The 11,522-nt window shown below is 34.8% G+C and overlaps 1 protein-coding gene across 1 annotated transcript; it reads left to right on the forward strand.

Moving 5' to 3' along the window:
- Positions 1-2,412: 2,412 nt before the first annotated feature.
- On the forward strand, positions 2,413-5,949 carry LOC130469648 (uncharacterized). The gene is made up of 4 exons (XM_056839045.1): positions 2,413-4,790; positions 4,872-5,171; positions 5,250-5,355; positions 5,440-5,949. Exons 1-4 carry the CDS (start codon positions 2,413-2,415, stop codon positions 5,947-5,949), a joined length of 3,294 nt encoding a protein of 1,097 aa, XP_056695023.1.
- The last annotated feature ends 5,573 nt before the right edge of the window (positions 5,950-11,522 follow it).

The following is an 11,522-nucleotide window of genomic DNA, read 5'->3' on the forward strand; positions in this document are numbered from 1 at the left end:
TGAAAGAAAGCACCACCCCCGAGTTTTAGGTCTGAACTCTGAACACCAACCTGTAGTTTGGCATCTTGGATAGGACCTGTCCCAGATTCGTAGTTGTGTTTTGAGAGTCAAATAAATGTTATCCTGTTAAACTCAACTAGTAATGTACATTATGTCTTCCTTTTTAATGGGCGTATCATTGTCGCCCTTTTTCATACTCCGCTTCTGCGTTGGGTCTGGTTGCCCTCGCTTCTATCCTATAATGCGTATCATCTTGTTTTCCATTCTCTATGATTATGCCATATCACCTACAGTAACCAATCAATAACATTAAATACCTGGGTTTAAGTTAGTGATGTGTCGAAACATAATCAGGACACGACATGAGACTTAAGAGTTGACAGTTGAGACTTGAGACATGATCTAAAACCATTCCTGAGTTAGGTTGTGAACCCCTCAAATGAAGAAGAAAGAATTTTGAAGAGTCCGTCTGGGTTATCAGTATGTACCTATCAAAATGATCCAACGAACACGGGTTTAGAGCACAAAGAAGTAAAATTACTAAATCAGAAACAAGAAATTATTATATCAAAGATTAAAATTTTCACAATAAAATATCCTTGTTGTTTTCTCCCATATTAGGTTTATTCTAATCAGATCAGTTCTGATCAATTATGATGTTCTGTTCTGATCCGTTCTGATCAGATCAGTTCTGTTAGTTCTGATCAGACAGTTCTGTTCTGATCAGTTCTGATCAGATCATTCTGCTCTGATCAGCTCCAGTAATAGTATCCTTGTTGTTTTCTCCCATATTAGATGTGTTCTGGTCAGATTAGTTCTGATCAGTTATGATGTTCCGTTCTGATCAGATCAGTTCTGTTCTGATCAGTTCAGATCAGATCAGTTCTGTTCTGATCAGTTCAGATCAGATCAGTTCTGTTCTGATCAGTTCTGATCAGATGAGTTCAGTTCTGATCAGTTCTGATCAGATCAGTTTTTATCGGTTCAGTTCTGACCAGTTTGTTCAGATCCGTTCTGTCTTAAGGATTTCAGTTTCAACCTGTTCATAGAGCTGCTTCTACTTCACATTCTGTAGATCCAAATATCTTCTACTGAATTTTTTTTCTCTTATTGTGCTAGCTAGGTATTTAAATACATGAAACCATTCTCTCTATTCTTGATAAGTTTATAGAGAATAAGAATATTCAAATCACTATCACCACTAATCAACACATCTACCATATTTATTGTCGCTTATTGTCACCTTATAGATTTTTTGTTTTTTCTTTATAAGGGTTGTAAATTGTAATATTCTTCGTTAGTTTCAACACCTATTTGCTTATTATTTGACACTAGTATGTGCCCGTGCTAATGCACGGGAACTTAAGATTTTAAAAAGTTAACTAAATATTATTTGCCTTTCTTATACTTGTACTTAATTATATTTTTTTGGTTAATATATTTTTACTTACCATTTCAAATTTGTATTTTTACTTACCATTTCAAATATGTATCTTACACAGAAGCATTGGAAGCTTTGGACTTTAGTTCAAGTGGCCGCCGGTTTTAAGCTTCTTCGTGGAATTTGGGATCTACTTGATCCCAACATCTCTCTCCCAAGCGTTTTACAGGTGCTTAGTGTTAAATTTGACATTCTTATTATTATGAAGAATTTGCCTTCATTTTTCTAATCAACTTGTGGTTGTGTGTAAGTGATAAAAAGATTAAATCATACATATTATCAAACAAAAAATTTGAGTGCAATTATTAGACTCCTGCCTTGGATATTTTCTTTTAGCTTTTACCATCTTATTCATTATGTTGAAATTTTGTGCTCATAAATGAGTGAAACTCGCATGCTTTGTTTTCCTTGTTGAATTCACGTGCAGTTGAAAGTATGACCTTCTATGCTAAAAAAATATAATATGGAGTTAATGGAAATGAAGTTCTAGTGAGAAGACGAATATAGGTACCAAATATTAGTCACTAGTGAAGAAGAATTAAAGAAGAAACATAAAGTTATGTCATGTGCTTTTCAGAATCAATTTATAACATTTGGTTTTGTAGAAATCCTGTTGTTTTTAAGAAGGCTTTTAAATCAGTAAATGCTTTTGTAAAAGAGATCTTGTTTAAGGCCTCTTGTAGAAGCACTAATTAGATTATTGGTAATATCTTAGGTTGGATAGGTGCCTCTGTTAGAGGTGATTTTGTTTGGTGGCCCTCGATTAATGTAACCTTGATGTTTCAAGGTCTCTTTTGTTGTTAATAAAATCATTGTTAATTGCCAAAAAAAGAAAGCATAAAGTTATGTTATGAATTATATGTTATATCAAGGTTATAAGAATGATCATAACGTTTACCTATAAAATTTCATATTATACAACGCATATTACTAATTATATATCTTATTACTATACTATTTTTCGTATAGATATGGATACAAGTTGGATAGATCTACCCACTGGCCACCCTGAATATATCGATGGTTGTATGCAATTCATTGCGTTTGCCAATCAAGGTCTATTCGAAGGAAAAATTAGATGTCCATGTAAGAACTGTAAGGTGGATAAATGGTTCCCGGTTAATGATGTAGAGCGACATATTTTGTTTAAGGGGTTTTATAAGTCGTATAGAAATTGGATCTTTCATGGTAAAGGGGATATGGTTCAACGTATGTTAGGGAGTGATGGAGGGAGTACTAGTGAAGGATCCCTTGGTAATCAAAGTGGGTTTGTAGGTCGAGATAATATGGGAGGACTATTAAGATCAGCTTTTAGTGTTAATGTGCCACCCAATTTTCCAACTTTTGAAGCAAGAGAGGATGGTGAATGGACTGAGGAGCCCGTGTCATACGACACAGATGTTGAATATGATGATTCTACAATAGAAGAAGATGCGACATATAAGAAGCTACTTCAAGCTTCTGAGGAGAAATTATATGAGGGGTGTATTAATTTTTCAAAGTTATCTTTTCTTCTACACTTGTTTCACTTGAAGTGTATACATCACTGGTCCATTGAATATTTCAATATGCTCTTGAAGCTGATTTTAGATGCATTTCCTCAAATACTTGTTTTTCCCTCGTCTTATTATTACAGTAAGAAAATGATAAAAGACTTGGGCCTTGGGTATGAAAAAATTGATGCTTGTCCTAATGATTGTATGCTGTATTGGGGTGAATTTTTAGAGAAAGACAAATGTCATGTTTGTGGTAAATCGAGGTGGAAAACAACCAAGGGTAAGAAGGGTGACGATGTAAGTGATCAAGGTACGAATACTTGTAAGAAAGGTGTGCCAGCTAAGGTAATGCGATATTTTCCTCTTATTCCAAGACTAAAAAGAATCTACATGTCATCAGAAACAGCAGAAGATATGAGATGGCATGATACAGAGCGATTGGGTGAAGATGATAAGAAGATTTTGAGGCATCCTTCCGATGCCTTAGCGTGGAAGGCATTTGATGAGCGTTATAGAGATTTTGCATTAGACCCTCGTAGTGTTCGATTAGGTCTTGCGAGCGATGGGTTTAATCCATACCGTTTAATGAACACTACTTATAGTACATGGCCAGTGGTGTTGATTCCTTATAATCTTCCACCATGGCTATGTATGAAACCATCTTCTTTCATTTTGTCCACACTTATTCCCGGAAAAGCAAGTCCTGGAAATGATATTGACGTGTATTTGCAACCATTAGTTCATGAGTTAAAATTGCTGTGGGGAGGGGTTGAAGCTTTTGATGCTTTTGACGGAGTGAAATTTAATTTGCGCGCGGCTCTGCTTTGGACTATTAATGACTTTCCTGGCTATGCAATGCTCTCTGGTTTGAGCACAAAAGGTTACAATGCATGTCCTATATGCATGGATTCCACACCTTCTGATAGATTTGGGAACAAGATTTGTTATTGTAGCTATAGAAAATGGTTACCCGCAGATCACCCATATCGACGTCAGGGTGAAAAGTTTTGTGAGAAGTTTGGAACTAATGAGTTGGGTGAAGCCCCATCTCGTCCTAGCGGCACTGATATATTGAGGCAACAAGAAAAGGTCGAGTATGTTTATGGAAAGTCAAAGGCACCACCGAAAAAGAGACAAAGAGGACATACTGATAACAATGATGTCCAAGATGAAATTGTCTTTGGTACCAAGAGAAGCATATTCTTTGATTTGGTGTATTGGGAGCATAATCTTCTAAGGCATAATTTAGACGTTATGCACATTGAGAAAAATGTGTCTGAGAATCTTTTGGGAACACTTCTTAGTATGGATAAGAGTAGAGATAATAGGGATGATCGAGAAGCCCTTGAAGCATGGAGAATAAAGACTCACCTTTGGCTTAGTGCTGATCATAATGGAAATGAATACATGCCTCCAGCTTCCTATTCTATGTCTAGGGAGGAAAAAGAGAGATTCTTAACTGTTTTGCAGAAACTTAAAGTTCCGGATGGATATGGATCCAACCTTTCTAGTTGTGTGAATATGAAGCAAAGGAAGTTGATTAACCTCAAGAGTCATGACAACCATGTTCTAATGCAAGATATCCTCCCCGTCGCCTTAAGAGCTTCTAATGCTACAAAGGTGATTGACTTGTTGGCTAGATTGTCTTCGTTTTTCAAGAAGTTGTGCTCCACCAGTATTGATCCAGATGATTTAGATGGTCTTCAAGATGGAATTATTTTAACTCTTTGTCAGTTGGAAATGGAGTTTTTGCCTTCATTTTTCACAATCATGGTCCATTTGTTGATTCACTTAGTGGAGGAGGTTAAACTTGGTGGACCAGTGCAATACAGATGGATGTATCCCATTGAAAGGTTTATATCTTACCTATGTGAATTATATATTTTTTTATTAAATAATTTACATTTATTATATACAAATATTTTATTTGAAAGGTACTTGTCCCATTTGAAGTCACATGTAAACAATAAAGCCCAACCTGAAGGATCTATTGCGGAAGGCTACCTTTTAGAGGAGACAATTAGGTTTTGCTCGAGATATCTTCAAGGTGTTAAGACCATCTTCAACATGCCTAAAAGGATGGATGATGACATTTCAAATTCTGATGATTACTTATTTAATTCCGGCGGTCGAGTCATTGGAAAGGAGGTCAGCATTCGCCTTGATGGTCAAAGCTTAAAACAAGCCCATCGCTACGTTTTACTTCACTCTGATGAGATCAAAGGGGATCTAGAGTAAGTATTATGTTGGTTTTCTTTTGAATAACAAATTTTGTAATAAATCACTCTTATGTTTTTTCTTCTTCCACGAAGTGAATTTTTAACCGAGAAGCGTCAAATGAACTTAGAAATTTCCGTCGCGGAGAGTGATGAAAGTAAATGGATCATCAATGAATTTGGAGGGTGGCTGCGAAACAAGGTTACTTAAGTTCTTTTAATGTTAATACATACTTCTGTTTTTGAAAAAATAAACTTTATTTGATATAATTAAGTATTATCGTAGGTACATTTCATAGATGCAACCACCGAAGATGGGAAACTAAGAAAAGCTTTGGCGGGTGGTTTGCATTCTTATGGTAGAAAATTAAAAGGATACATAATCAATGGATACAAATTCCTTTCCACTGATCGCGATTGTCGTCTTTTGACACAAAATTCTGGAGTTATGGTTGAAGCGGATGGAGTGGCATACTACGGAAAAGTGATGGATATCTATGAATTAAATTACTATGGAGATTATAAAGTTGTATTGTTTCGTTGTGATTGGGTAGACATTCGTAGGGGTGTAAGAACATATCCAAACGGCGGAGTATGTGTCAATTTCTCTAAATTGATGCATACTGGACGATTATTGCAAGATGATCCATTTGTCTTCTCATCTCAAGCAAAACAAGTTTTTTACATAGAAGATGAGATACAAAAAGGATGGTTCCATGTTGTTAAGAATAAGCCTAGAGATTTGTTTGATTTAGGTGATTCTTTACCAGTAGCGGAAGAGGGTGGGGCCGATTGACCATGCTTATTTATTTTACGCCGTTATTCTTTGTATTTGTATTCTATTGATTCGATCTATGGACTTATTATCTTTTATTTTCAATGTACTAGTTATATCATGCTCTTTTCCGGAAGCTCTTGGGTTACTCTCTTGTATTGTCTCTTGGTTATTGGGATTATTGCATAATAAAGTAAGGATTGAGGTGAGTGACTAATGAAGGGAAAGATTAAAAGGAAAGACTGGGATGATGGATTGTGGATAAATCTGCAATTCAGCAATATGATATCTGAATTTAGTTTAATGTTTGAAACAACGTTTAATCTTATATCATTCACCTTAATTAGGTTTGCAGATTAACACATTTCACTAGTAGAAAAAACCCTTATTGCAGCGGGCTTTTAGACCCCTGTTGCAGCGTACATCGTATGCTGCAACTGGGGGGCCTGCAACAAGTCTGAACTTGTTGCAGCGTACAAGTTCGCTGCAAAAAGTGATTTGTTGCAGCGGGCTTTTAGATGTACGCTGCAACAAGTGCCAAAAAATTGGCAAAATTTTGGACTTGTTGCAGCGTACATATAAAAGCCCGCTGCAACAGACTCAACTTTTTGCAGCGTACATTTATTTGTACGCTGCAACAAGTCTGAATTTTTGCGAAAATTTTTTCCCTTGTTGCAGCGTACAACATATATGTACGCTGCAAAAAAGCACTTTTGGCGGGAAAATTCTAATTTTGTTTAGGGATACCTAGAGTGCCTTGCACCAAATATAGAAACCTGTCAAAACAATAATAGAATAACGCAACCTGTATAACAAATATAAAAACAACAACTGGAGTTTTGTATACTATATATCCCAAAACCAAAGTGCACATATTACATTTAAATATATGTTCCAATTTCAACATAAACATACATTTTAATATAAAATTTATTCTATAACAACTAAACCAACTCGATCAAGCGCGCTAAAGCCAATAATAAATACTTGTTGGTAAAAAACTTAGCCCATTGCTCACGAACCACATCAAATTCCTCGCATAAGGCGCAATCCTCGGAGTGTAGACCTTTACAAAAACAGAAATTTAAATTAAACATTAGATTAAATACAAATTAAATATCACATTTTAACATTCAAGAAACTAATGACAATGTCCTAATAGTCTAAAATGAGTCCTTAGGTTCTTTAGTTCAAAGTTGGGAGCGAAAATGTCATTTTAGCCTAAATATGTCCTATAACGACCAAACAAGCCTTAAATGTGTATAAGTAGTTAGAATAAGTCTTAGAAACTTAAAACTAAGCATATTAAACATGTAATAAGTTTAAAATAAGTCCTTAGGTTCTTTATTTTAAAGTTGGGATCGAAAATGCCTTATTTTATCCTAAATATGACCTATAACGATAAAACAAGCATTAAATGTGCATAAATAGATTGGAATAAGTCTTAGAAACTTAAAACTAAGCATATTTATCATATAATAATTTAAAAATGAGTCCTTAGGTTCTTAAGTTCAAAGTTGGGAGCGAAAATGTCATTTTAGCCTAAATATGACCTAAAACGACACAATGAGCCTTAAATGTGCATAAATGGATTGGAATGAGTCCTAGAAAGTTAAAAATAAGCATATAAAACATTTAGTAAGTTTAAAATGAATCCTTAGGTTCTTTGGTTCATAGTTGGGAGCGAAAATGTCATTTTAGCCTAAATATGTCCTATAACGACCAAACAAGCCTTAAATGTGTATAAGTAGTTAGAATAAGTCTTAGAAACTTAAAACTAAGCATATTAAACATGTAATAAGTTTAAAATAAGTCCTTAGGTTCTTTATTTTAAAGTTGGGATCGAAAATGCCTTATTTTATCCTATATATGACCTATAACGATAAAACAAGCATTAAATGTGCATAAATAGATTGGAATAAGTCTTAGAAACTTAAAACTAAGCATATTTATCATATAATAATTTAAAAATGAGTCCTTAGGTTCTTAAGTTCAAAGTTGGGAGCGAAAATGTCATTTTAGCCTAAATATGACCTAAAACGACACAATGAGCCTTAAATGTGCATAAATGGATTGGAATGAGTCCTAGAAAGTTAAAAATAAGCATATAAAACATTTAGTAAGTTTAAAATGAATCCTTAGGTTCTTTGGTTCATAGTTGGGAGCGAAAATGTCATTTTAGCCTAAATATGTCCTATAACGACCAAACAAGCCTTAAATGTGTATAAGTAGTTAGAATAAGTCTTAGAAACTTAAAACTAAGCATATTAAACATGTAATAAGTTTAAAATAAGTCCTTAGGTTCTTTATTTTAAAGTTGGGATCGAAAATGCCTTATTTTATCCTAAATATGACCTATAACGATAAAACAAGCATTAAATGTGCATAAATAGATTGGAATAAGTCTTAGAAACTTAAAACTAAGCATATTTATCATATAATAATTTAAAAATGAGTCCTTAGGTTCTTAAGTTCAAAGTTGGGAGCGAAAATGTCATTTTAGCCTAAATATGACCTAAAACGACACAATGAGCCTTAAATGTGCATAAATGGATTGGAATGAGTCCTAGAAAGTTAAAAATAAGCATATAAAACATTTAGTAAGTTTAAAATGAATCCTTAGGTTCTTTGGTTCATAGTTGGGAGCGAAAATGTCATTTTAGCCTAAATATGTCCTATAACGACCAAACAAGCCTTAAATGTGTATAAGTAGTTAGAATAAGTCTTAGAAACTTAAAACTAAGCATATTAAACATGTAATAAGTTTAAAATAAGTCCTTAGGTTCTTTATTTTAAAGTTGGGATCGAAAATGCCTTATTTTATCCTAAATATGACCTATAACGATAAAACAAGCATTAAATGTGCATAAATAGATTAGAATAAGTCTTAGAAACTTAAAACTAAGCATATTTATCATATATTAAGTTTAAAATGAGTCATTAGGTTCTTAAGTTTGAAGTTGGGAGCGAAAATGGCACTTTAGCCTAAATATGACCTATAACGACACAATGAGCCTTAAATATGCATAAATGGATTGGAATGAGTTCTAGAAAGTCAAAACTAAGCATATAAAACAATTAGTAAGTTTAAAATGAGTCCTTAGGTTCTTTAGTTCATAGTTTGGAGCGAAAATGTCATTTTAGCCTAAATATATCCTATAACGACCAAACAAGCCTTAAATGTGTATAAGTAGTTAGAATAAGTCTTAGAAACTTAAAACTAAGCATATTAAACATGTAATAAGTTTAAAGTTGGGAGGGAAAATGCTTCATTTTAGCCTTAATATGACCTATAACGAATTTGTGTATTACATCAAAGTATCAAGCAAAACAAATATGTGTATTTTTGCAATGATTGAAGCACGAATGAAAGTTCTGGCAGGAAATGAGCAGTTTGTTTTTTTCTTTTGTCTCTAAGATTTTAGAAACCTATCAAACAACTACCAATTAATTAAAACCTATCAAACAACTACCAATTAATTAAACCAATACAGTGATACCAAATGGGGCCTTAGCATTCTTATGTCAACTATTCGATGCAATCTAAATGTGTCCAATCTTAATTGGAAGCTGATAGCAGATTGATATGCCTAGGTAAAAGGTTTAATTATTTCACCTTCCCCTAGCTACAACTTTCAACTAAGTAAGAGGTTCTTTATTTTGTACAATAAGAGTACATCATTATACTTAACAGAGATCAATATGCATTGTGTACTACTTAAAACCTTCATATAGGATCATTACTCCTCCAAAAAGACAGTCGCAACTCCACATAACCTGTTCGTTTTTTAATGAAAATTCCAATTAGGAAATAAATAAAGTTCAGAAAAGACAGCTTCTAAAGACTTACATTACCTATTGTACCAATGCCAGCCAATGCGATTCCCAGCCAATCTACAACATTCATAAGCTCCTTCAAGTAAAAATGGGAGAAAATGGAAAGTATAGCAAGTCCACATCCAGAAACAGGTTGGATGACAGATACCTGAAATGGTTAGAAAGCGATCAGAAGATCAAGTTGGTTTCAAAAGAATATAGCCAGCTTAAAACGGGCAAGATAGAAAAAGGAAAGTATCAAGATGCTGACCATTAAACACTGTTGTATGCAGCATAAGCTTCAATTACAGTTGACAATTGAGAATAAAATACACAGAATTAAAAGAGGTTGTTGAGAAAAGATGCAAGAACTTGAGAAAAAGTGAATTTCATGGTACCAGGCTACCAGCAATTAACAAGAAGATTATAGGAAGAAAAATACAAACCAAGAAGTTAAAGAGAATATAGTGTTGCAAGTGCAAGCAGTATAATGCTGCTTCTGCTACAGACCTACAGTATACACTCAGCAAGAAACAATAAACAATCGAAACATATGATTCACTAATGAAAAAACAGACCCATGCTTAAAGCAGCTTACAGACAGATGCTAGATACCAAGGTGACAATCACAATTCATAGGACAAGCAAAAATAAGGAAAACGGGAAGCGTAAATCTCATAACAGCTATCATAAGACAAAAGACACTATTAACACAATTTCTACATTATGTATACTCTATGAATAAAGGACATACTGGCTTGTGCTTTGTTTCTAGCAAAATCATCCTGCACAGTGCACACTAGTAGCAACTCTTCCATCAAAGTAAACCTTCAAGCATCAGTTTCTAAATACCAGTTGGGGATAAAGGGATGTTCGTTCATTACAATATGCACCATTACGTATAAATGTCACAGAAAAGACAACACGAAACAGTTTTAAGGTTCCTCGCCATATCGCTTGTCCCTGAATCCCCACCACCGCAGCGATAAACACCAAAGTACAATACATAATTTCCCAACAAGGGCTAGTTGAAACTATATCATGAACTTTAGCTTAGTTTCTAATTGCCTGGATAGCAAACCATTGTCTTTTCCAGTAACTACAGGAACACACCGGAACAGCCAACAGCCAACAAAATCAACAAAATCAAAATAAAAATAAAAGTTGAACAAACGAAAATCAAAAACGAAAATCAAAACGAAAATCAAAACGAAAATCAAAAACGAAAATCAAAAACAATAATCAAAACGAAAATCAAAAACTAAAATTGAACCCTAATCTGAAAACGAAAATAAAAAACGAAAATAAAAATTGAACACACCATACCACCGGAACCACGACGCCGAGCAACCACCGGAACCACGACGCGACGGGGAGATGCTGAACCACGGAACCAAGACAGCGACGCAGGGCTGAACCACGGAACCACGGAACCAAGACAGCGACGCAGGGCTGAACCACGACGCGACGGGGAGATGAGCAACCAACGGAACCAAGACAGCGACGCAGGGCTGAGCAACTCTTGGGTTCGACGGCGACGCGAGCTGAGTTCGACGGCGACCTTGGATATTTGTTTAAGGGAAAAGGCTTGGAGCTATAGCAGAGAAGGAACAGAGATTGAGCGCGGTTTGTACGTTGCAACTAGGAAAGTAAAAATTTTAATTTGAAACGCGGACTTGTTGCAGCGGGCATTAACATGTACGCTGCAATAACTACGGGTTGTTGCTGCGGGCTTTTATGTTGTACGCTGCAACAAACGCATTTGTTGCGAACAACTA

Source organism: Spinacia oleracea, chromosome 3, assembly GCF_020520425.1.
Source record: "Spinacia oleracea cultivar Varoflay chromosome 3, BTI_SOV_V1, whole genome shotgun sequence".
Classification (NCBI taxonomy): domain Eukaryota; kingdom Viridiplantae; phylum Streptophyta; class Magnoliopsida; order Caryophyllales; family Amaranthaceae; genus Spinacia; species Spinacia oleracea.

What these genes read in the sequence shown, in the direction of transcription:
- LOC130469648 (XM_056839045.1), top strand. Translation starts at nt 2,413, where the DNA reads ATGGATACAAGTTGGATAGATCTACCCACTGGCCACCCTGAATATATC. An exon ending in TGGATGTATCCCATTGAAAG is followed by an intron (nt 4,791 to 4,871) that starts GTTTATATCTTA and finishes TTTATTTGAAAG; the next exon opens with GTACTTGTCCCATTTGAAGT. An exon ending in GAGGGTGGCTGCGAAACAAG is followed by an intron (nt 5,356 to 5,439) that starts GTTACTTAAGTT and finishes GTATTATCGTAG; the next exon opens with GTACATTTCATAGATGCAAC.